The sequence below is a fragment of the Epargyreus clarus genome, unplaced genomic scaffold, assembly GCF_041222505.1.
Source record: "Epargyreus clarus isolate Ecla_fem2 unplaced genomic scaffold, WU_Ecla_fem_2.2 ptg000026l, whole genome shotgun sequence".
Classification (NCBI taxonomy): Eukaryota; Metazoa; Arthropoda; class Insecta; order Lepidoptera; family Hesperiidae; genus Epargyreus; species Epargyreus clarus.
This window is the reverse complement of record NW_027332233.1, coordinates 14,984,885-15,011,828: the sequence shown is the minus strand read 5'-3', so window position 1 is coordinate 15,011,828 and position 26,944 is coordinate 14,984,885. Positions and strand designations below refer to the sequence as shown.

At 33.4% G+C, this 26,944-nt stretch overlaps 1 protein-coding gene and 2 long non-coding RNA genes across 3 annotated transcripts; 1 reads left to right on the top strand and 2 right to left on the bottom strand.

Moving 5' to 3' along the window:
* Positions 1 to 1,175: 1,175 nt before the first annotated feature.
* Positions 1,176 to 2,511, bottom strand: LOC140753555 (uncharacterized). Its single transcript, XR_012103583.1, has 2 exons — positions 2,101 to 2,511; positions 1,176 to 1,930 (listed from the first exon to the last, which is right to left on the bottom strand). It is a non-coding gene; the product is annotated as an uncharacterized LOC140753555 (long non-coding RNA).
* Positions 2,512 to 3,898: 1,387 nt separating this feature from the next.
* On the top strand, positions 3,899 to 11,218 carry LOC140753437 (uncharacterized). Its single transcript, XR_012103568.1, has 3 exons — positions 3,899 to 4,032; positions 7,683 to 7,748; positions 11,096 to 11,218. It is a non-coding gene; the product is annotated as an uncharacterized LOC140753437 (long non-coding RNA).
* On the bottom strand, positions 4,287 to 25,924 carry DCX-EMAP (Doublecortin-domain-containing echinoderm-microtubule-associated protein). Its single transcript, XM_073088026.1, has 19 exons — positions 25,384 to 25,924; positions 14,224 to 14,412; positions 13,077 to 13,193; positions 12,508 to 12,638; positions 12,117 to 12,241; positions 11,811 to 11,949; positions 11,482 to 11,631; positions 11,093 to 11,264; positions 10,781 to 10,876; positions 8,618 to 8,755; positions 8,044 to 8,175; positions 7,840 to 7,968; positions 7,600 to 7,728; positions 7,364 to 7,492; positions 7,073 to 7,235; positions 6,819 to 7,001; positions 6,636 to 6,731; positions 6,447 to 6,561; positions 4,287 to 6,242 (listed from the first exon to the last, which is right to left on the bottom strand). The coding sequence occupies exons 1-19, from the start codon at positions 25,885 to 25,887 to the stop codon at positions 6,089 to 6,091; spliced, it is 2,991 nt and encodes a 996-aa protein (XP_072944127.1). The 5' UTR covers positions 25,888 to 25,924; the 3' UTR covers positions 4,287 to 6,088.
* Positions 25,925 to 26,944: the final 1,020 nt, after the last annotated feature.

The following is a 26,944-nucleotide window of genomic DNA, read 5'->3' as shown; positions in this document are numbered from 1 at the left end:
GTAAGCAGTTTTTAAAAAACACCTTGAAATAATAGTGATAAAGTTGATTTTGTATTAATTTTAGATTCTGTCACTTAGAATTTTTTAAACACGTTTGACGCCACTTTTTAAGTTCATTTTTGTATGGGATTGTGTATCTAGTTCTTATTAGTGATCGAAGCTTGAAGACAACCTTTCTTCTGTCTGAAGTCAGTTAAGAAATGTTTTAATTGTCCGATATGATTAAATGTAAATATAAAGAATATTTTACTTACGTTGTTTATTTGATATTTCCATAGGTTATCTCACGGAAGTTTTTGTATCCATTTTGATTTATTGCACTGCATATATGGATCTTCTTTAAGCAGGTTCACGCTATCAGCTTTAATATAGTATGGCTTCATTTCGGTTCACAACATAAATTCAACCAACTCTAACAGCAAACGATTTAATTATTATTTGTCTTGTTTGGTTTCGATGTAGTGACGTCACATGTCATTTGAGGCAGCACTGTCGCCGTTTTGGGATTTAAAATCCACAGATAAAAAATCGAAAATTTCTTTTGAAAAATTAAAATACTTAGAACGTATTAAAAAATAAACGAAATACTGCATAATTTATGTTTACTTATAAGCTATCATATCCAACATATTTCATATTTTATTGTTATAACTGTCAAGTACCCAATTGGCTACTTGACACTTTTTGGGAAAGTGTTTTATGCCTTTCATTGATCACTTTTTCGAAAAAAGGGCTATTCATTAATAAAAATCGAACTTTCTTTACGGTGAACGGAACGTCGCGTTAAATCAGGCGGTCAAGTGTCATTTTGTGGCGGAACGTCATTACACTATAAACAAACAACGCTTAGAAGAAAATTGAGAGTTATTTAGCTATTATAACTAAAATTTAAATAAATGACAAGTTATAAGACCTGTGCAGTGACGATGTGTACAAGTACGATCGCTAAATATCCTAACAAATTTGCCTATACAAGTTCCTAAACCCAAATCTCATAAACGTTAAAGAACTTGCAGATTCTTATATGTTTAAATCCTCTGTTTGCAAGCAATGACATTTTATACTATCTATGTAAGAGAAGTATTATTGAAAAAAAGGAATAAATTTAGTACCTCTCGAGTGATTCGTCAATTCCAAATCATTGGAACGGGACGTAATCAAAACAAAACAGCAAGTGGAAGTATTCATATATTTAATATAATATATAGATGTCTATGATAAGAATAGAATTATAAGACGTCTATGAGAATTCTATTTTAAGGGCCCATTCTGTAATTTTGCCAATTGTGCCCATGTAGGACACAATTAAAATATTTCATGACATGTAAAATATTTCATGATTGATGGTGCATGTGCACTGATTAAGTTACAGGACTGTATAATTAAAAATACATGATTTGCTAATATTAGTATTTTATTAACCGATTTCTTTGTTTATTTGGTTTATATGGTTCTATTAGTGAGTACACACAGTAGAACTTTTGTATATATTTATCATATGTTACAGTTACAATAATTACTACAGATCACCTAAGCTAAATTTTTGTGCTGCTTGCGTGTCTGCTTTTCTTCATTGCTAAAATTATTTTCCGTAACAAATGGATATATATTTTTATCACTGTCATTTTTAGAATTAAATTGCAATGCAATAATAGGAACTGTATGGTCACTTTTCTTCCTTCATCTTGTTGGGTAGGTTACGCAAGTAAAACTATTTCCCGTGTACTTTACTTTATGTATTTCAGACTGGTGCCCACTTTCGAAACTTTTGGCTCCTCACTTCTTCTAGGCAGGACAGTCATCACATTTTCATTTTCATTGATGTACCTTGTGTTCAGGACAACTTTTACTTTTCATGAAACACAAACTTGCCTTCCTCTTAAACTGCACATAATCTATAACGTCGTCACTATACGATTGTCGGGAAGATCTGTAAATATAAATATAACCAATTAATAACCTTAAAACAGTTCACATAAGAATATAAGTATATTTAAAAAAAATCACTTGAAGACAACCTTTCTTCTGTCTGAAGTCAGTTAAGAAATGTTTTAACTGTCCGATATGATTAAATGTAAATATAAAGAATGTTTTACTTACGTTGTTTATTTGATATTTCCATAGGTTATCTCACGGAAGTTTTTGTATCCATTTTGATTTATTGCACTGCATATATGGATCTTCTTTAAGCAGGTTCACGCTATCAGCTTTAATATAGTATGGCTTCATTTCGGTTCACAACATAAATTCAACCAACTCTAACAGCAAACGATTTAATTATTATTTGTCTTGTTTGGTTTCGATGTAGTGACGTCACATGACATTTGAGGCAGCACTGTCGCCGTTTTGGGATTTAAAATCCACAGATAAAAAATCGAAAATTTCTTTTTAAAAATTAAAATACTTAGAACGTATTAAAAAATAAACGAAATACTGCATAATTTATGTTTACTTATAAGCTATCATATCCAACATATTTCATATTTTATTGTTATAACTGTCAAGTACCCAATTCTAGTCGATATTTATATATTTTCAAATAATAAAACTACGTAAGTATGTACATGACGGCGCATCCCTAGCGCCATCTATTAAGCTGTGACGAAACAAGATTGTCAGCTGGCAGTGTAGCGGAGCGTCTTGTCGATGGAGCGCCACTATTTTTTTAGAGGAGTAAAAAAAAAGGCGGGAAAGGGGAACGCGCCACGTTTTAGACGAATCGCTATTGTTTCGCTTAATTTTTCAATTATCTTTGTTTTCTAATACAAATGTTTGTGTGTGTTTGATATTTTCAATGGTGGGAACTGATCTTGCTAATTTAACGTGCATAACTTTATTGGAATAAAATTAACTTTTGGTTTTGTTGTGGCTTGCAAATAATTTTGATCGCCCAAACACCCACGTGAGACGCTATGGCCAATCCTGATGTAGGCGGGCAACCGTCTATATACATCATAGATTAGTAAAGATTACTCACTCCTAACTAGAAAATGTGCCCAGTTTTGAGAATTGAAATACTTGCGTAAAAAAGTTTTGCCACGTCTCCGTGCTAAAATATCCCTAAAATATTGGAAATAATTATTTATTTATTATGTAAATTCATGTATATTACGCAGTATTAGTTATTTATTCGCAATTTTTCTCTAAAAATGTTTTTATTTGTCAAGAATTCAAAAAAAGAACTTACGATAATAAGCCATTTGTGGCTTCATTCAATTTCAAGGCGGCGAAGTATCTTTACTAATCTATGATATACATATATCATTTTTCGCTAATATTGTGTTAGTACATTTTAAAATATCAAGTATCTGAAACGTATTGTAAACATAGATTAGTAAAGATTACTCACGCCTAACAAGAAAATGTACCCAGTTTTGAGAATTGAAATAGTTGCGTAAAAAAGTTTTGCCACGTCTCCGTGCTAAAATGTCCCTAAAATATTTGAAATAATTATTTATTTATTACGTAAATTACGTAATTATTACGTATATTAGTTATTTATTCGTAAATTTTCTCTAAAAATGATTTTATTTGTCAAGGATTCAAAAAAAGAACTTACTAAAATAAGCCATTTGTGGCTTCATTCAATTTCAAGGCGGCGAAGTATCTTTACTAATCTATGATTGTAAATTATATTTTTCAATATTCAGTGGTCTGTCTTATTTGTTAATTTTTCTGTTCTTATTTGTAGACAATTCATTTCTGGTCTTTGTTTACTATTTAAAATGATAATGATTTTAAATGATAAATATACCGAAACAGATGATTAAAATCTATTGAAATTAAAGATTAAAATGTTACGTTGAGCGTTACATCAAAATTATAATAATGGTGGCAACACATTGACGATTATGGAGGGTAGATGACTATTTAAGCGGTAAGAAGAACTGTTTAAAAATTATCCTGCTGTAAACAGAATATATAAGTTTGAAAACAGCCTACAAAATGGCGCTAGTGTAGTAAAAGTGTACGGAATTTATTTAGCAGTTACAGAACAGAACGTCAAGTATTTATGAAGTCCAAAATAATTTGGTGAATATAATTTTCGTAATAGATCTTTTTTTGCTACGCTATTTCAATGAGTATCGGTGAAAACTTTTAAATACACAGGGACGGTTCTGTTTTAACTATTAACGATATTTCAAACTTCTTATAAATTCATTTAAATAGGAAATGCTTGTGATAAAAAATCAAAAGAAATTAGGTTCTAACTTGTTTATTTCAATATATAAACGGCATTTATAACAATAATTGTAATAATATATAATAATAATATATTTCAGGCTACAATATCGATGGGTATGATAATTCAGTAGACAGTTTTTCATTTATAAACATAGTTTATGAACTTAAATTTAACAATATCGAATTTAGTACGACTGACATTAAAACAAAAAGTTATAAATAAATAAAAAATCGAAAATATAAAACATCTGAAATAGATACAATTGAGTGTGTTTATGAGTATTTCATTCATAGATTAATAGGTCTTGCAAAAATATGAGTTTAAAACAAATTATTTTGCATATTTAAATGCTACTTTTTCCTATTGAATGATTTAATCGTAAATAAAGTGGGTAAAATACTTCTTTCATAAGATTATTGACATAGATAACATAATTAAACTCTAAAAGTATCTGAACGTCGTTTTTCAAACAGATGAAGTTCCATGAGGCAGTACAAAGTATACAAGAATCTAAATTATAAATAATTAAACCTGCCTATTAAATTAAGTTTCAATAACTTACTACTAAATAATATTATATTTCTACTGTCCACGGTATGCGCTAGTGACAAATAAGTATACTGTAAATTGAAGCATAATTTACAATGCCTGCCCTATTTCAAATACAGGCACCTAATTAAAGTAAATAATTGAACAAAGTTCTAAAGTATTTTAACAATAACCTACCAGAAACACGGTGAAGGCCATGCTCATATTGCTCATTATTTATGTAGTTTGGTTTCTAACGAAGATTGAAGAGAACTGTTTTAAATAAAAACAATAAATGGTTATAAAAATTCTTCATTTAGTTATGTGGCCTGCCACTTTACTTTTAAAAATGGTTTTAAAAACTTCATTTTGTTCTACATATTTTGTTCATTAAATATATTTGTGCTAAAGTGAATTACTTAAACCTATACAATAAAGTTTGTTACATTACGAAATTATGAAAATTCGTTAAATTTTATATAATTTAATTAATGTTTAGGTATTTACCTTTTAATTAATTTGGTAAACAATTTCGTTTTTATTCAGTATAATAGTAAAATGCATCACATATCACATCATAAGCGTAATTTTGTGATAAGCTACGATTATGTGCTGGTCCTTTGTTTCTTTTATTTCATAATACTGCATTGAATACTTTATTTAATCTTTTTAACGGTTATTACGAATCAAATGATCAGTTTCAAAACATATGCCTACATATCTCATTTTAAATTATTTTTACCATTTGCAAATTGTTCTATTCATATAAGTAGAAAGGTTAATGCGTGCATGTGCCTCATTAGCTCTTAAACGTCATTCCTTTCGATCCTATTCTAATGACAAAACAACTTCCCTTACCTATGTATGGAACGGTGCCATACATTCTTGTATGCACTTCAATATTCTTTCTTATTTTAAAGAATGGCAGTGAAAACTTTGCCTAATTTAATAACAATATTTTTATGGTATTAGATAGGTACTTTGAAGTTACAAAGTTCAATTCCTATTCAATATTTCATTTGAAATTATTTCTTAAAGACGTGTGATCCACTAAAACACGGTGATAGAAATAATTCCCTTCGGTAAGTAACGCTTAAATTGTATGCCATACATTATTAACGACTCAATATGTATTGCAACAACAACACTGGATCCGAAATGGATTAAGACAAAGGAGTACGGAGACTCTATAAAATGTTTTACCTTCAATGACAATCAATTAAGATAAGTCATGTACATCATAAAATCCCTTCAATCGAGTTCATCAAAGTATAGAACTTTGAATGTTGGGTTGAGAGCCAGCGCGGGGGGCGGGGAGGGTGTCGGGGGCGCCACCACGACGGCGGGCGGCCGCAGCCCCTGCGCCGGCTGATGTTAGTCGTCCACTAACTCCCAGAGCATGAGAGCTGCGTCGGATCCTCCGGACGTAACAAGGCACCGGTCATTGAAAAGAAATCGAGCGCTGTATACCGCTCCAGTGTAGACTTTCATCTCGTTGTATTCAGCCTTAGGACTAGCGCATGGATACCTGTAGGAACATAAAAATATGATTTAAGACTAATTGTATTCTCTCTACTTTAACCACTTCTGGTTGAAAACATACATGAACTTGTTTGTGGATGAAGTTGCATACTGGTTTTAAAGATACAGATGTTTAAAATGATGGAATGCCTATGTAATAGGTATCGAATTGAGTCAATTATTTTTAATAGAGATAATATACGAAAGTTACCTGAACAGACGTAAATATCCATCAGAGTCACCGCTAACTAAGAGGTCGTGGGCAGACGACCGACTAGCAGTTGTTATAAGTGATGTCATAGGATAGAATCGATTGTTCCACATTCCTGAAATATAATTATCATTGGTTTAGTGGTATGCGAAAAATAAACGACATAAAATATGTAACGTAAACACTTACCTGAAACTAGGAAACCAACTGTTGAATTGTAAGTAGCCCATTTTACATCTTTCATGGCTATTGGGCTTTTTTCGGGTGATAAGGCTTTAATGTCCCCTATAATATCGATAAATGGGTTATTATTAGCATTTAATCATTTATAAAATATATCAAGTGCCTAAAAAATAAGGTTAATAAACGTACAGAAGGCCAAATCGTAATCAGCAGTCACCGTCTGTAAATAATTCCCGTCCAAACTCCAGTCAAGTTGAACTAACGGTTGAGCGCCACGAATTTTGTTAGATTTTTTGTAAGAGAAACCGTCTCGAGATACCCTAAATAGATAGATGCTACCATTTTGTGATCCGATTGCAAGAAGATCGCCGGCTGAAAAATAGTATGCGTATATTAAGAAAGTTGAATGCAATTAATTTCACATAAGTAATAAGAAATACTACCAGAGTTATATTGTAGGCAGTTGAGAGGAGATCCGCAAACTCTAAGCGTAGCAACATGGGCACCTGCGTCTGCATTTAAAACCACCAAATGTCCTTCTGTGCTGCCTGCAGCAAGAGCTCCACCACCCGAATGCCATGCCAGTGAAACACACTCATAGCCAACCTATACAAACAGTAACAGAATAATGAATCATAAAAAAAACAAGTCAATAAAATATTGCTATGAAAATTATGTAGCCAATTTATTAAATAAGTTTAAAATAAAGTAATATATCCCCTATTAAAACTTACTTGTGTAGCAAATATAAGTTTATGTCCTTTCCATAAAGCAATGTTTTTGTCATGTCCGGCTGTAGCAAACATTTCATCATCAGGGTGAACAGCTAAACCCATAAGTTGCTTATGATGACCAAATATGACCTGACGAATTAATTTATAAGTACATATTGTTATTAACAAAATTAATTTAAATATAACTTAATTAAAAGTAATAGAAATATTAGGATAATAATTTATATTATTTATACCTGGTTAAATCTTCGCTGTAACGAGCCCTCCATAATGTTGTTCCTCGTTGTACCTATGTATAAATTACCATCGTTTCTTCCAGGTCTCTGTGGATAAATGCTCCGCACACCACCGGCAGATTCAGGAAGCTGTGAATAATAATTCTCAGGTATTACTCATAAGTTCTTTTAACAATTTCTTGTAAAAATTCATATAATTTAATTATTTATTTTTTTGATCGCAGAATCTAAAACTGGTACCTTTGTTTCAGTTATCCTCTTATAATTTTGTAACGAATCCCAAGCTGCAATTTTTCTATCCTTCTCGCCTCCTGATATTAAAGTGCCTTCTGATAGCATTACCAATGAACTTATACCTTTTATATGTGCCTGAAAAATTATTATTAATTATTGAAATTTTGTACATTAAATTGCGTTAATCTAAGGATGTCAATAAGTTTCTACCTCAAACTCCATTCGGACGAAATATGCCCCATCACTGTCAACACTGTAAATTGTTATAAACCCATCACTATCTGCGGTCACCACGTCTCCATCTTGTTCGAACTGTAATGACGTGACATGTGTACGTGAAGGCTGTGGAAAAATAATATCGATAAATAACGATAATAGTGGGACGTTCCTAATTTATTGTTAGTACGATTTAGGCTAAAAGCCAAGAAGCCGAGGCTATAAAAACACAATTGGTAGCCCTGAAAGCAAGTATTAAAAAACGCGGGAAATATAAGGATAAACTATAATCACGGGAAATAAAGACTACATTATAAGGGCGAAGTGGTACTGTACCCACATATTTCATCCTATTTTAATCTCAATATATTATTAAAAATGTAAGTACAACAGAATATATTTTGGAGTTAATCATATAAAATTGTATTACCTACTTACAGTTCCAATTGGAAATGGCGGACTTAGCTTGATTTATATATTATGCTTTAGTTCGATTTACACTTTTATGTACAACGGGCTTACATCTTTTAATGAAAAAGCTTCTACCTATTTTATTGAATAATTTTACCGGTTTAATAATGTCTGTGCGTTCGAAGAAGCCATCTTTACGTCGATTCCAAAATGCTAGATGGCCCTTCCCGTGTGTTATAAGCAAATTGTCATCCAACGGATGGAAAGCCGCACCTGTTAGTTCTTCTTGCAACGTCTGAAATTAAAAAAATATATATATTAATTTTATAAAAATATAGGTACCCAGGTAAACATAGTAATTATTTTTTATTCTAGATAGTGTACATAAGTCATAGCACCTTATTTTACTTAAATTAAACAAAAGCTTTATAGTGATGGCAAGTGGATTTATATTAAATTTAAACCTTTATGTACTTAACCGGGGACTGAACGGTAACTTACTGTGTAACAGTCCAGTATGTTGACTACTGCTTAGACTATAATTCACACCTATAAATAATCGAATAAATATTACATTATATTAAGGAAATAAATCTTGATTTCTGCACTTATAAAAAATGCGTGATATAAGCTTACGATAATTTTTATTAGGTCTAATAAACCAAAGTTTTCACAGAAAATTCGTTTCTAAATGCCATATGAGAGTGCCAGAGTGCAGTAAAAATCACAGATTAATAGATCGTAAGATATTAATGTTGTGTTGCATGTGGATTACGTATTATATACATACAATCTCCTTCAGTTTGTATTTATATTTTATAGCAAAATTTACCGTTTCTAGTATTTGAATCTATGTGTTTGAATAATGCATGGACGTAATAAAATACCTTTAGACTATTCGCGTGACCAGTAGATGCGCGTGACGAATCGAAAACTATTCTAAGTTTGGAATAAATACATGAAGAAATTTCTGAAATGTTACAAATATATCAGATTCTGTCAGGAACGTTGAAACTTTTTTCTGATTTATTATCCACAAGTAAATTCAAATCGCTGCATAATACGCTTTTTCGATTGCATGTTTCAAGTTAAGTTCAAACGATTTCATTGATAAACTAAGGAAAAAATGTGATATCGTGTGACTTTTCGTAATTTACATCAGAAATTATACGGTATTATAGCAGTTTATATCAACACATTAAAACAATATTTATACATTATATCAATGTAATTGTAGTTCAAAATAATTGTCCTCATTCCATAGAGCCGGTACTATACTGTAGTACAAAATATTTGTTCCTATTAATTTGTTTACTTTTATCTCGTTACTTAGCAACGGTATATAAAAACCACATGCTCACAATGTAAGTAGTCAAATTTCATTTTACCGTCGTATGTTGTAAAATTCAATTTACACCGATGACAACTTTTACTGTACCGTAGAGTTTCGTAGCCGCGTAGCAGTAGGCGGAGCTTTATAGACTTACGAACTTACGCCCCATGCAGTATAATAATTCTTAATGAGTAAATAGAAAGTTAATAGTAAGAATTCACAGTTTTTAGTAGCATATATATGAATCAACGTAGACTTGATTGCAATTTTTTATAAAAGTGCAAATGTAATTAGCATATTTCCTCTAGCTACTGACTGTTATCACGTACAAGCTTTATATGCAAACAATATTTAAGTACCTACGATTTTTATTTTATATAAATCTATTAAAGTTTAGTAATAAAAGTATCAATGAAATTTTAACAAAAACAAAATACCAGACATTAGAACCCTTAGCAAACTTCGGTCAATGTCCTTTGGAAACAAATGACTGTAAAAGTAATGACTTTGTATGCCGTGTTTCAGTTATCGTGTTTACATTGCGGGTAGGTATAACATCTTGATGAATCGGCCAACCTTGAGGCTTACAAGGTTAGCTAACGGACACGTCACTTGCATATTACTTATACCAGGTAATACTTATGGTAAAAAAACACTTTAAAAATTTGTTACCTACTTACTTTATCTTTAAAATATTGTAAAATATCTATTACAACTTTCGTCTCTGAATTAATACTAATTACTTAATGTGTTATTTCGTTTTAGTATGCACGTAGGAAATTTTGGGTATGAAAACATTTTCATACCCAAAATTTAATTCACAAGTGTGAATTAAATGCCGCGTCTTCGCTTTATCTGTGCCCAAAACTTCGCCCATCTTTGCCCAAACCTTTGCTTCTAGATAGCCATCGCCTTGCAGGTAATCGCATTTTCGAGGCAGTTAGCAGGTAGGTTCATTAATTGATTGTTTATTAGAAGTTTACTTACAGCGACTTTACCAAGTAGATGTCCCCATTGCCACTGCCACACTGATAGGATGCTTTCCCGACCTGCATCTACCGCCAGCACGTAACTTCCACCATTCTGTATCAGAGTAGATTATTTATCTAGATTATTAAAATTATACATATTTCATTGTATAATAGCTATGCGTTTTACTTTTCTTTTCTAGAGTTTGTAATTAAATGTAATGTGTCTTTGTCAGTAGATCTTAAGAATATATTTTATCGATAAGCGCGTCCCGCGAAGAATTTTCGATTATTAAGGGTTTTATTTTATTACAATTATTTAATCTCTTACCAGTTGCGAGAAGGCTACAGCAGCGACGCCCACTTCGAACTCGGCCATTCCAAACACATGCAACGTCTGTAGCGTGTCGGTGCTCCAGATGCGGACATGCGCCTGCGCACGCCGCCCGCGCCCGCCGCGCTGCCCGCTCGCCACCAACTCGCGGGATGGGTGCAGTTCCATACTATAAAAATATTACACGCAGACTTTAATGTAGTGGACGTCACAAATTAATATTGTATGGTAAGATAAAGACACTAGGCTTTTTAACTTAGTGCGCAGAGTAGAATCATATTAATATTTAAGTAATCACAATTTTAGGCATTTGTGAGGTTTACTAAGACATAGGTAATGTTTAGGATTAAGTTAGGTTCCGGTTAGATTTAAGTTAAATTACTTACCATTGTATATCCTCTGTGTGACCAGTATAGTGTCTTTGAGACTCTTCATCTCGGTCGTACATTACAGCTACAGCTGCTACGTAGTATAAGAGTTCGCCGGTCGGCAAGACCCACAGATTACGACGGGAATCAGCTCCGCGGTAGCCATAACTGTAAAAAATTATAGAACTGATACTAAAAATATCATGTTCCTCTAAGATTATTATAAGTATTATTTATTAGATACATTATTTACTTGCTCTTGCGGGTTCACTATATAATACTAACCGCATTATATTTAAAATAACATTATTTAAAATATATTAAACGTAATAAGGAAATGTGCATACACCCAGTCGAGTTGCAGTTTCTTGTCAGGAGGCATGTTATCTATGGGTGCGTGATGGATTGGTGGGTAGAATGTCCGCCGCAATCCACGGATCGTAACACGTATCGGCTCTTCTTTAAGTACTTCTAAAAGTGTATAATCTGAAACAAATTTTAAAGATGGTATTGCATATGTCATTCGAAAATTCTGCTGAGAAGTTTTATACTCTATTTGTAACAAAATTGTTGTCAGCATGCGAATATTCATTTTGAATGTCTCTTGAAATTTAAATTTAAATTACACATAAGTACTAAATTAAGGGTAATACCTGAGTTGCGAACAATCTCTCCTTCTGGAGCGTAGAGTACTCTTGGTCGGCTTTTACTGCGAGCTCGTCTTCGACCGACGTCTTCTGATACTGGTAATGCTGCTACAGCACCTCGGGATCTAGACCTAGAAGGAGGAATAAAACAGTGTGAGATTTAAAATATCTAAATTCGAATGGAGTTACATGATGCAGGTAAAATCAAAACTATCATCTCCCTATTCATTTGATGGTTCGAATTAAGTACCTTTGACTCCTGGTAACGTACTTAAAGGAAATGAATGATCATTCAATCATACGGCTAGGAAGTGACATCGTAAGAAAACTTAATATGCGCAACAAATACCTATCGAGTAAAATCAAAAGCACAATAGCAAACAAACTACCGACATACCTTCTAATAGGAGATTCAACTAACAACGGGGCACTGATCCCAGGGCTCAAGGCTGGTGCTACCATAACTGTGCCTAAGTAGAATGTCTCCACGTCCGCGAACTCATTGCGAAGTTGAGAGAAACTTCTCACCTAAAACAGCGAAAATATTATTACTACAGTGCATATAGATAGAGCTTTATGAGTGAATAGACAGTTGACTTGAAAAAAGTAGGAGAAATTTTGAACTGTAAGGAAAATAATTAGCAGGCATAAATATTTCTAAGTTTGTCTTTAGGGTGAAACTTTAATCACAAGTCATTTATTAAGTTATCTTAGCGCGTGTTTGTTATCGGATTTGGTTTTTTTGTGACTAAAAAAGGACTTTTTTCCTAATGTTACGTGACAAATTTCACTCCGAGACAAGTTTAATTTATCTCAAGTTCGAATGTAGAAATTGTAATCGATAAGATGCATTTGCTTCTCTTCAAGGCAAAGTTGGAATAGTTCCAACAAATGCTTAAAACTATTTTATACCCTTTAAACCAGTAAGCGGTATTTTAAAAAATATTGCCAGAAAATATTAATTACCTCTTGTCCTGTTATTGTGTACATTCTCTTCGCACCACTCATTTTTAAAACTTGACCCAAGTCTTCTAAAACTTCTTCGAAAGGCTGAGTTGTTCTTAGATTAAGTAGAACACGACACTGAAAAATATTTGGTTTTATACAAAACGCAGGTTATTAGATGCCTACAATATTAGAAACATTAATATAGATTATTTTTCCATTGGTAATTTTAATTTACATAGTGAATATATGAATGTAAATATATTCTCGGTTTAGATGCCTACGCCCAACAATAATCTTTACCTTTGGTTTAGGGAGTGTAGTAAAAAATTGTGAATACTGCCAGTCCATCGACAAGGTTTATCAATTTTCATTCAAATGTTTTGTAATAACAAGGGACTAATTCTGAACGTATCCTCCTATACAAAGAGTTCAAAAGTTTGATGTTATCATTTGATATACCGACATGTGAAGGCTATGAGAGTTATGATGATTTTACAGCAGAAAATAACGAACTATACGACGGTTTGCTAAACGTTATACGGTGTTTAAGTTACATTAAGTTAGTTGCAAGGCAGCTGGAACCTACTTTTATGGCCGCAAATCGCCAATTGAATCGCCGGTGCTGCTGTTTAAATTCCAAGGTTTTTGCATTGAGAACGCCCCATTAAACCACCTCAAAATGGTACAATTTGGGTACAATGTAATCACGTAGGTGATTATAGCCAGTAGACTGTGATAACGAAAATTTCGGCCACTAAAATGGCAAACACCACCTTAATTCCATTTTAATTACATTTCATACTTCTTAAGTACTATAGCTCCTAATAGAATGTTATACAGTAAAACGACCTTAATTTTTTTTCGTACAACATACAACAAAGTGATTACCGAGAATATTATATTTCCCTTTATATTTTTTAGTGGTAGATTATTATTAATTAACTACAAATTGCAAGAGTAGTTAGTAAGATGTTAATGATAAGCCCGCTGTCTATTCTCTAAAAGTGCCTCTTCGACTAACGAAGGTTGGCTATGGCCGCCTGTGAACATTTGCAAGTGTAGAGACTGATTAATTAGCTATTTTTCGTATAGGGTTCAGGTTCGATTTATTTATGGAACTAACATAGGTTATTAATGCACTTTAAATATCTTAGTGGTTACTCACTTGTATAGAATGGTCCATATTATTGATAATGCGGATGACGCGACCACTGGTAGGCTTGCCACCGCCGCCGGGCGGTGGTGCGTCCGACTCCGCCACAGATTGCTTGCGCGTGCCGGCTCGCGACCACCCGCTCGTGCCCGTCGCCGTCCCACCGTACCACATGCCGTTCTTCTTGCCGTAGCTGGCCGCCTGGTATCACATAATTAATTAATAATAAAATATAAACTCTCTATATTTCTTGCATCTTTTAGTCAAGTAATCCTAAATTTAAAATATGATCAAAATTATAAAAACAGAAATATCTAGAATTCGATCGCAGCGTAAGAAACATAAGTTTACTATCGCAAGTAATCCACTTAGACTGAAATGCCTGCTAATGAAAAGCAACCTTTAATAGGAGTACGACAGGACAGGAGTTAAATTCCAATTTCGATAAAGATGCATTTCCCTGTAAGCAGCTTTGGAATCTTTTATGTTATCTATATGTAAATTAATGTATCATACTAAACTAGTATCAGATGACAATTGTTACATTGACGATACATGGACAATGTAGAGCGCAATGTATGTTTAAAAATTCGACCTTTTTATGTAAGAGTATTGACGTCATTGCACGTTAAATTTGCATTGTGAAAGATTTTGCATCGTCCTTGAAAAGAGACATGTTAAACGAATGTTACGAGATAAGATGTGTATGTGACGTGATTTAAAAAGTATTTATTTCATTAGTTTAGTATAAAAGTGAAGAATACAAAAATTAAGAAAATGATTACAAATACTTTTGAAACATCACAGTAATACTGATTAATATTAGGTCTACACTATTTGGTGTCATTTTATTGAGATAAGTATGAGGAAATACTTAACATATAATTATACATATAATCGTATGTACATATATATGATTTAACTGTGACATTCTTGATACTTTATATTTCCTTATACAAAGTACCCTCAACTATTTAGTGTAACAAATGTACTAGAACCTTTTAAGCCCTTTTGTACAATTAAAATTGTTAGTAGTTTGGGCGCAGTCGCTTCAAATTGGCAAGTCTGGCGCCCCTGACACGATTTCGCCGGTTTGATGGGCGTGCAAACGAATCGCCGGAACTTGCACACGAATCGACAACACGTGGACTTTGAATAACTAATGTCTGACTTTCGACAAAGATATCAATAAAACATTGAAAAACAGGTACTTCGAATGAGTAATAATTGTAAAAAGAAAACTCCTGTCTGTTAATAATACCTGAAATGCAAAGTTACATTACTTTAGCCCATGTTACTGCCACAATTTAGACTAATCCAATAATCAAATCAAATCAATAATGTGCTTTTGGTATGCGGTTGTGTAGGTATGTATATAATATATTTTATTGGTATTGTTTTAGGGCAATCTCACGTGTCATTGTTATTCATAACGTGTACAGTAAGTACAGGTTTTTATTATTATTGTAACTAGTCATACCATTGGTCGGTTATATCATGGTCGGCGTTTTATTAAGTAGAGTAGAAGGAATTATATTTCAACATAAATGTTGCGTAAATGATCTTAAAACTTTTCTTATAACCAACGTGCAAACTAACTGAACCACATATATCACGAATACTCGTAAGTTGCTACAGTGAAGATTAAGAATTAAGTGAAGTTCGACCTTAGGGACTGACGTTTTCTTATCAGATTACAGAAGCGTTAACATTGACAACGGTATATAGACTATTTCTGCTTAGAAATACTCTAAGATTAGTGTGGTGGGGTTGACGGAGTCGAGCCCTGGAAGGCCCTACCACTTGAAAGCATACGATGTAAATCATTTCAGTAACGTCATCGAGCGTGTTATCGAGCACGGTAGCCGTTCATTTGAGCTGGTTTATTCAAAAATTCCATTTACCGCCGTTTATTCAAGAATTTTATGGCTAACGAGGGAATTTCGCTCGGTTCCACTCGATTCAAATAAGCGGATTTTTTCGTGATTTCTTATGAATTTACGGGTTTAACCTACTTTACTTATGACGACCTGATTCCAACTGTGGCATGTTGTCGTCGCGATTTGAAGGAGTAGGTGTAATAATGGCGGCTGTAGTAAATAATTATACTTTTAAATGCAAAAGAGTTTCTTCAAGTTGTTTACTTCAGTTGTGTTTTTTGTTTTGTTAAAATGAATAATTAGAAGTGATTATCATGTTTTTACAAGCTTTATTTTTAATTGTTGTACTTGTAAGGCTTCAGTAAAAGAGATGAAACGTGAACTAGACAGAAATAAGTAAAAGAGCGACATATATTTCTGATTAGATTCAAAGCCTATTGTCATTCTTTAAATGTTATATTTATGTTCAAAATGAACTGTTGGCACATTATTTTAACTAATGAACTCACCATAATACTGATTCTTAAATCTTCCGCGCTTTTGGCGTAGTAACGGATCCTTAACCGCGGTATTTTGACTTCCGACTGAAAGGTTTGACGTTTGAGTGACCACTGGCAGTGGTACGTTAATTCGCCGCATTTACTACCAAATTATTCTGGAGTCCTTGGCCGATAGCTGACTGAAGGACGGCTTATCGTTTTGTGCGTGCAATTAGAATAATACAATCACTGCGACCTTCTGGCTCTTGTGCTGATCGGTATTTCGACTATACTTCTAAGGTGCTTCTTAGTTGTACTGTTCGCGAGTTGAGGCCGCACGTGTAAGCGAGGAGGGAATATATGTCGCGGGCGAGGTCACGTCACAAATTGCTGCATAGCCAGTGGACTGCGGCGTTTTGTAAGACCAATACGACTTGAGCGTAATTCCAGTGTCTTTGCACAAATAAAGTTTAATAGATGTTATTCTGGCAGGTGGATTAATTGAGACTGAATCATACTTTTTATAAGATGGCAATGAATAAGGAGAATTTAATTTGTTTCTGTTTGCAATTACTGCGAATAAATGATTTCGGAATGATGATGAAATATTTTAAAACCAATTCCTCTTGCTTGTGATGCGATTGTTAAATATCTAGTTTAATTTGATGTACGATTTCTTAAACTGCTAAGTCTGTTGTCATTACGTTTCTTCCATGAAAACACGAATGCAGCGCAAGAAAACATGCATTGCTGCTAAATGAATGTATGTAAATTTGAGAGTAAAATGTAGGTACATAAATTTAATGTACATTCATTTAGCAAGAAAAAAAAACAGATACACAAATTAAAGCAACCGAACCTAGGTGTTAATTAAAGATTAATTAACATAATTATCAATTATTATTAAAAATAATACCTGAATTATTTTTTTAAACAAATCATTATGAAATATCTTGTACGATAAATATAGTTAAGTTCTGGTCAACCCATTAATGTTTAAAAATCCTACACCGTAGCACTTCAGTTCACTCTTAAGAAATCCTTATAGTTTCAAGCCAAACGTTATTTAGTATTCATGCCGTATGTACACTGTTCAAGTGAATTAATCACGCATGACAATACCGTACATTAAGTTACTAGCAACCACACTACCCTATCTCTAGCAACATATCACATTTTCAATAAGACCCCGGCACACGCATATTAACTGAATATTTATGAGAAAACATTGTATTATGTAATTTGAACGACACGCAATATATTAACGCTTTTGGTAATTACTCAAAGTCTTTGTTTCTGCTTCTTGTGATAATTTCACCATAAAAATATTTTAATTTCTTGTTGCCGTGTTGTGACAAAACGTTAAATTATTTTGTGGAATTATTGACGTAGCCATAATATTAATAATGTGATAAATCCTTGTTTCGTTTTGTTGATACACCACCCATATTATACATATAGATGTACCCATATATTACGTGACAAGTAAATATTCGTATCATGCTACGCTGCGATACTACGATGTAAGATAGCGCTACATGTTTTCTACGGCGATGAAATTTGCCACTTTTCTAAATTCAATGATGTTTTAGTTAATTTTACAGAATACTTAATTAAATTATTATTGATTGAAATTGAAATTTTGTGGTTAACAAATCAGACATGTATGGACAATGGACATGGTATTTATTTACATATGGATAATAATTTTGCATTTCTTTATTATTTTCCTGTCCAAAAATATTTGAAATATAATTCAACGGATATAAAGTTTATCTAGTCGTGAAATTGAAGAGTATGGACTATATTTACTCACAGGCGGTTCGGGGACGTAAACTGGCAGGGATATGACGGCGAAGGGCTCCTCGTCGCTGTCCAGCATGGAGCTGCCAGCCGGCGAGAGCCAACGGCTCCGTACTGGGCGCCACACCTTCGATTCTTCTTTGCACTTGTTTAGAAATTTAACTCTCTACGAGAGCTAAGACGACGATTATGTACTTTTTACGCGCCAATTTTTATAGACAGAAACTGTTTAATAGATTGGGGGAAAAAAATGTTATATTTCATGATTATGTGCATTGGGATTTATAAAATTTTGTTTAAAAACTATACTGTGAACCGTAACTTTATGGTTACTTACTTCGTAAGTGCAAGCTTGAACTAAGTATGCAAGGCCACTGTTCCGAAGACAAAGACCGATCGCCAGCCAACGTGTTACTAAGTGAGTTTTTTCAGATCTAAAATGTCACTCGCGTTCAACACCTCCAGTCAAGTTCAAGTACCTATGGCTAGTGGACAGTTCGTGTCGTGCTTATTCTGCATAAGCTGATAACTAATTACCATACAACAGGAGGGGTGACGGTCGACATACACATTTGCATAAACTTTCAGTAAGCGATATACATTATGTTTTGAAAGCTGAAAATTATGGGATTCGCCCGCTTTGTCTGCGGCCTTGCACTATTGTTTCATGCCATGATGATTTATTACCCAAATGCAAATCTGTTACTTTACTAGTATTTTAATGTTATATACAAGGTTATTTAAGAACATTCGCTTTTCCATAGTGAATTTTACATAAAAGTAATATATTTAAATGGAAGTTATCACGAGATTATTAGGGTTGCAATGGCAAATGCAACAATGCAGTTTATAACAAAGTTTTACTATTGAAATTATCGTTACGTGACATACTAGTACATTCTAGTTTTTACTGCCTTATTTACAGCAAAAAAAACATCAATTTCAAAACACGCATGACGTGTGCGATCGTATAATACTATTTTTGTTTTACAATATAGATTTCATACGCGGAAAAAGTAATATGTGCAAATTACTCGTTAAACGTCTCACGGAGCGTTACTTTTCTTTACTTTACATGTCAACGACGCTGATGAAATCTTTGACACGCGACAACGATGTGATACGGGACTTGGTCACGTAACGCAAAGTTACCAGTTCTTTGAAGTATTTTATTAAGCATTACTTTTAGTTTTTATGTAAAATATAACAATTTTATTTGATGTTTGAACTGATACACTTTTTATCGCTACGACGTAGCGCTACGACTTTTAGCGTTAATTCCATTTTATTTTTTCTTTATAAATGATTTTGCAACAATTCAATATATATCAATATATATAAAACAATTTATTATTATCCTACTATTATTTTAAAAAGATAACTAAATGAACTTGTAACTTTTTATGTTTATATTTATTTTGTATTCACTAATTTACTATTTATTAGACGTAGTGCTTATTATTTTTAGGATAACCACGTCAGAGTCCAATCTGGAACTATTTACATCTAATTGATTAGCTTAGCAACTGAGAAACCGGAACTGATTTTCAAAAATCAGTAAATAGAGTTCATACAAACATTCGAACTTCACTTGGAAACTTGAGCACTTAAAACACTATCACTTTTTGATCACTAATTTCGGAAACCAATGAATTGATCACAACAAATTCGGATTGGTAAAACCAGTTGAAAGAAATATACGTCGTATTTCGGAGCCGTCATATGGGGTACTAGACCTACAACAGCTGATAAGTCCGCACCAGCAAAACAATACTCTTCGTATCAGAGAAGAGCCTAAGCACCACGTGTTCGCACAGTAAAAGCACCCTTATGCCCATAAGGAAAAGCATATGTAAAAATTTGGAGAAATCCGCGTAGCACGGTTGGATGTGGCCGACTATTCGAATTTGAATACTGTGGACGGGGCAGGGCTCCACTCAAGGTCACTCTCGGCTACTCCACGCAACCACGTAACCAAGCACTTTATTGCTAGCCGATACAAATCGCTAAGACGTACAGGGCACAATTAATACTCCTTTATGACAATTATTACAGCTTAAGCCAACGTGGTCACGATAGACCAACACGCGATCCGTCAGCTAATTCGGGATTACGCATTCAAGAGAAATTAGGAATATGAGGCTAAGGCTGCTTGCTCACAACACGTCGACCTTGATCCAGTTACCCGTTTCCGTTTGGCAACATTTTGTTAGTATGAATGACAATTCAAGTTTGCGGCAACTTACCCAAAAGCGAAATTATGTTACAGTCTTGGTACAATTGGTAACTTTATTAGCTTTACTTTCTATAATTTACTGCCCGTAAAAAGTTCTATTTATTTAAAAGTCATACATTTTTACTTAGCTTAGAATTTTATTACACATATTACTTCACGACACAATTTTGAATGATAATTGGTCAAATATTCTTACTGATGTATCCTATGCGACTCTTTATTCTATTTTCACTTTTAGTTTCTAGACATTTTTCGAATAACATATAATATATCTACTCTCCGTATTATAACTGCTTGAACCTGCTGAGATGTTGTCCAAATTGGTTTGGATCAAGTCCAACGAATTAAGTAAAACTAGTACTTAAGTCCTACTTAAAAAAAAACTGCAAGAGTAACAAATAATTAAAATGTCAGTTAATAAACGGTTTCTATACTCACAGTCCCACACTAGGATCCCTGGTTTCCCCACACTAGTTAATTGATATTACAGGCGGACACTACAATTTTATTTATATCTACATATAAATTTTCAAGAATTGACCTACATTTTTAAAGTTGCTCACCGTTTGTTTATCGACACTAGTTTGAATGCAAATTGGTTACGATCGCGAATGACGTTTCACGGAACAAAAGCATAATTTGTGAATTTTTTACACCTGAAAATAAGTAAGTACAGGCAATTATGTTAACTCTTTTTTATAAACGTTAGGTTATAGTCAAACCCAATTAATGAGAAACGACACTTTTAGTTTAAGTTTAATAGATAATATTCTCTATTTTGAATATATTCTTCATCGAGATATACAATTATTCGTGGTCATTCGTCGTGGCGGTTTTGGAAATACTATAGAAAACCTACTATTTTCATGTGAAATGCAATGCATACATACATTAGACATCAACGATTTCTGATCGCAAAGTATAATATAGATTTTATTTAAATATTCAAGAAGCTGCTTTGGTGCCAAGTACTGTCTGTTTGTTGATTGTGAATAATAGAACAGAATTAAAAATAATTGATTCAATGATCTGCTATACAAGTAAAGGAAGTGGTCACCTCACATTATTTTTATTTAGTGGCGAGTACTTACTATTGGCAACTTTGCTACTACAACACTAATATATGGGCCATAGTTATATTATATAAAAATATGAGATCTAATTATTTATGCCAATGTGATTGATTGATGTGATAATTGCAGACGCATGTGAAAATTTGCATATACTCGTATACCTAGAAACCTAGCTTAAATGGATTGTACGTGTTGTTAATTGCCCATTTTGTAATCAAGGTAAACAGATAAGTTCTAATAATTAAAATCCAACGAACTCGCTAATGTTAATTTGATAATATTAAAAACATCAATTTGTTAACTTAAAGTAAGTTAATTCTAACTTGTACATGTATTAATCAAACTGAAACTGTATACAATTTAAAGCAAGTCAACTTGTATGTGTAGACTCTACATTATGTAGGCGTGTCCCTATAATTTTACCGCAGCGCATTACAATATTATAAATTATAAGTAATAATCACATTATAATACTTTCCAGGGCTATTACGACGTATATTATAAGTTGTGTGGTTAAATTACACGTAAATGTAATTTCCAACGTGACTCTACAAAACCACGCCTAGATCGTTAAGACGCCGCATTATTCTATAAGCTATATAGATATTACAAAATGTTGTTTAGTAATCTAGATTTAAGATTAAAATCCCATTATTAATATGCATGCTAGGGATCAAGACCCTAAAAATAGTATTTAAGGGTTACATTAATTCGAAAAAAATATACCGCTATAAATAACAATAAATATTATAATGAAGTATTTATGAGGATATAAAAATTTGTTAATATTATTTTAGCATAGTAGAATCATAGTTATTCATAAGTATCAATAGGTTTATGTACCTTAATAGTTTTGTTTAGTTACGAAAGTGCTACGAATTTCTAGGAACTGCTGAACGTGATGTCATAGTGTACAAAGTTGAAGTATATAGAATGAATAAAGCCAAAGTATTTGATTTCGTTTTTATTAAATCATTCTATTAACACAATATATTAAGAAGTGGCAAATGGTCATTTAAAAATTATAGACGCGTCATGCCTTAACACATACTAGTGGCGCTATCTCTTACTGAATCGTTGAAACTATTTCTATTACGTATATTAGGGCATTAACACAGTCGCGATTAAGGGCGTATTTTTAATTGGTCGATCATTTAATGCTGTCTACGACAAACGTTCGGCTGTCTACGAGAAATTTCGTAGCAAGATAATGTGGTGAGTTTCATACAATATACAGCGCAGAAATAGTGGTATGTCGTCGCATCGGACACGTTGCGCAATGTGACGAAACCGCTGCAAGATCATTAGTCTATAGGTTTAAATTAATTTAAAAAAATGTAAATTTCTTCTACAAAAACATGAATGTTTTAGGTTCCAATCCGGTCCAATTTATCCAAAAGATAAATCACACGGAATCCTACTATGAGCCGATTAGTGTAGAAATCGTTATTTACTTTGGTAAATGAATATTGCATTAAATTGCGATCAATAGTTTGAACATAGGAGTAAAAACTGACTTATTCATGCGGTATGCGATAGTCATCTCGTTAGGAAATATCGCTCCGTCCAGCTTGCTAAGCTCGCGTGTGGAACTTTTCTATAAAAAAACCCTTCAAACACGTACCACATCATAATGATTTTATTGTTTGTTTGTTTATATATTGTATATTATAACATTGACAGGTTATTTAAAAATGAAATTAATTTGTTGTAAAAATCTATTTAATTTTTTTAATGAGACAGCTGTAAAATCTTTAACTGTATAATAATCTATATTACAGCTACAAAAGTCATTTATCTTTGAGTAGTAAATCAGTTATATCTTTCTATTTTAAGTTGTTAATATAATAGGTAAACATAATGTAGCGAAAAATGAAAAATCATTGATAAACGCTTCAACTCAGTATCTACGATCGTAACATGGAAAACAAAGTACAATTAAGTACCTGTAAGATACAAGGAATAAATTGTTCTAAACTCTAGATGTAATTAATTTTAACGTAATTACAACAACTAAACAACTAACACGTTTTACGTTCACGGGCATTTTTTACACTTATCTGCGCTTAAAATGCTGAGTTAGTGTAGTTGAGCGCGTAGCAATGGCTTGCCTTGATGCATGCTAAGTGCAAGGTGGTGCAATGCCCCCGATCACTGCAGCTTACTTATGAACTTTTAACCCTATAACTATATTCAAATGGTTCGTAGTTTTACTAGAACCGTCCTCTAGGCTGTACAATGTTGAATAAACTTTAACAAGTAAAGCAATTAGACAGAGTATATTTTATATACTCGTAGTAATTGTCATTTTTGTGAAGTAGATTTTCGTTAATTTTTACTTTAATAAAAACGTGTGGGCCTATTATGGTAGCGTAAAATTGTTATTTAATTATAACAACAGAAAGTTATTTGATTGTTATTTAATATGTAAGTCCATCTTTAGACGTCTCATGAAGGTATGATTCTTACAATATACTTTTAAAGAACATTGTAATTATAGAACATTTGAAATTTTAATGAATAACACCGACCGCTTAATTAATGTTCTTGATTACGCTATAGTGTAACTTGTCATCATAAAAACAAAATGATTAATGCCCAAACCTGAAATTATGAAACTGTTTATTTGGTAAAAAGGAAGGAGTGCAAAAATCCTAATATTACAGAAAATTTCTTAATTTCACATTTCGGATGCCGTTTAAAAATGGTAATATAATAGCCCTCCAATTTTTTAAATAGGGCTATTCAGTAACGTATTAAACACACGAAACCTTCTGGGAAACCAATTCTGATTCGAAAATGAACTACCAAGTAGTTCATTTTCACAATTTCGTTTTCCAAAAATAATTATAGTATTTACAGGGAATTCCTTAGCAGTTGGTTTATTAAAAGGGGAAGAGGTTCAGGGAAAATTTGGTGTTGTGTAATCAATATGCAAATGGTAGAGACGGTGCGTGGGTCTTATCCTGCGACCCACATCTGACCCAAGGACGCGGCCTCGTCTTAACTAGTCGCCATGTTTATACCATCTGTCAAAAAAGTATGTTGGTTTTAACCCTATTATTAATAGTTCGCGGTTTAACAATCAGTTATGAAATCCATTGTGAATTATGAAATAATTCATATTAATACATAATGTCATTTGAATTTCACTATTAAAATAAGCTTTAATTCCCAATTAATATAGCTTTAGAAGGCTGAATTTTCTGCAACCGTTATTTTATACTAATATATTGTTCAAAATTTCATGTCTTGAGTAAAGTAAAGTGTAAGTTTTCTGTCAATTAGTCAGTGTTATATATATATCAATTTATAGATTGATTGTAATACTTCATTAACTCCCTCTTCTCAACATTAAGTTATTACGACCCAAATTGTTTTGCTCGGCGGATATAATAATTACTTAAAAGATTAGTACAAGGACAAATCATTAGCTGAAAGTTTGAATATATGAATACATTAAGATTTGTACACAATGATTTCACAAGTCACGCAAATGTTTAATTAGTACAAATTGTTTAAACTATTAGAAATATGATTTACTGTAAATTTACGTCAACAACCGTAATTTTCTGTATATCAACGTCACTTTACTGGCACAAACGACTATGTATGTAAATGTGAAGGCAGGAAATGTGGTTTGCACTGCTACAAAAACTATTAACGTGTAGTTTTTATATAATAAATGTGGAATTACGTACCTTAAAGGTTTTGTATGATGACACGACATAAGAAGCTCCATCTTCTAACTCCTCGAGTCTATACTTCCGATCACCATCCATTCCGAAGATGAATCTCGCTCCTCTCGGCAATTCAAGCCTCTCCGATAGTCTATCCAGAAGCGCATCCATCGATACCAAGTCTCTGCCCGGCTTGAACCGGAACTCCACGCCTGGATGGAACGGGTCGCCATTGCGGTAAAATGTGACCCGTCTCGCCTTCCAGTAATTGAGGTTCGCGTACCGACTCGCCGGCTCTGGCCTTGCGGGTCGTGTTGTTATTTCAGATCCTTCGGAGATATCGTCTGGCCGCTGTGGCGGTGAGGCGGGGCGCGAAGGCCGCCAGTCGGGGTCCCGTTCTTCATCCGAAGGCGGCTGGGGGTCTGGGTCCGCGGGCGGGGGCTCGGCAGCTGGAGCGGGCTCCGCCGCCACCTGAGGACGCACGCGGGGTTGTAGGCGCGGTCTGTTTTGCACGCGGCGCGACATCACTCGTTACTCCTCGACGGGCGACTGGACGCCGCGCGCCGTACCTCGCCTACACTTCAATCAACTGATAGACATACTACGCTAGATACTAGATAGCTTTCATTCATAAAACTAACCGTACTATACTATTTTTAACATTATGTGTACATTTGTCGTAATACTCTACTTTATTTATATATTATTATGTCTTTTATGTTAAATGTCGCATAAGAATTTATACTCTGATCCTTATTTTGCTATAATGCTTAATTCATATTAAACATTTGTTTCTTTCTTGACCATTTACATTGACGGATTATTAAAAGCTCAAATGTTGTATTATACAAATGATTGTGACCGATAAACTTTAGAAGGTTACAATTAATCATTTATTAATTCTTAATTTTATTATTAAGTGAACTCATTTATCCAATCCAAGCCAGTCTAGTAATAGGCAAGATATTCCCGATAAGCAGTAACGAGTTGGCGGCGTAACTAACTAACCTTAGTCACGACCAGTTATTAGCTTTCGATACATAATGATATACCTATGTGAACACATAGGTTGGATGAATCAGCTTTCTTTGCAAATAAGTACTTCATTTTATTACTATTTAATGATAGTTCGACTGAACGTGACACATTACTTAATGTCGCCTACATTTTTTGTGCCATAACCCTCTGAGCTCATGAGTTAGTTGCTTTGATTACTTTAAAATTACTTGTTAACGAAGTATCTACATCTTGAAGGTGAAGTATCTTGAAGGTGGTAGAACCCTTTGTGGTTCAACTCCGGCAGCACCACCGCCACACCTATTTCTACCTAATAACAGCAGTGTTAGGCGCTGCTTTGTTCCGGTTTGAAGGGTGTGGTAAGGGAGACAGACTTTTTCGAGGCGTTCCAGCTTAGTCCTCAGGGGTAGCGGCGCATCTGTGACCGACCTCGGGTAGGAATATCTAATCCTATCTGAGGTTGATTACAGATGTCTATATCATCTTATGTTTTATTGTTCAACTGATTCAAATAAACCTAAACAGAAATGCCGCAGTAACGAAGTCATATTTAAAAACAAAAAGC

Excerpts from the sequence above, each read along its gene's own strand:
- DCX-EMAP (XM_073088026.1), bottom strand. The coding sequence starts at position 25,887 with ATGTCGCGCCGCGTGCAAAACAGACCGCGCCTACAACCCCGCGTGCGT. Across the intron at positions 10,877-11,092 it reads CTGTAGCCTTCTCGCAACTG|AATGGTGGAAGTTACGTGCT; the intron begins GTAAGAGATTAA and ends ACTCTGATACAG. Across the intron at positions 8,756-10,780 it reads ATCTACTTGGTAAAGTCGCT|ACGTTGCAAGAAGAACTAAC; the intron begins GTAAGTAAACTT and ends TTTTAATTTCAG.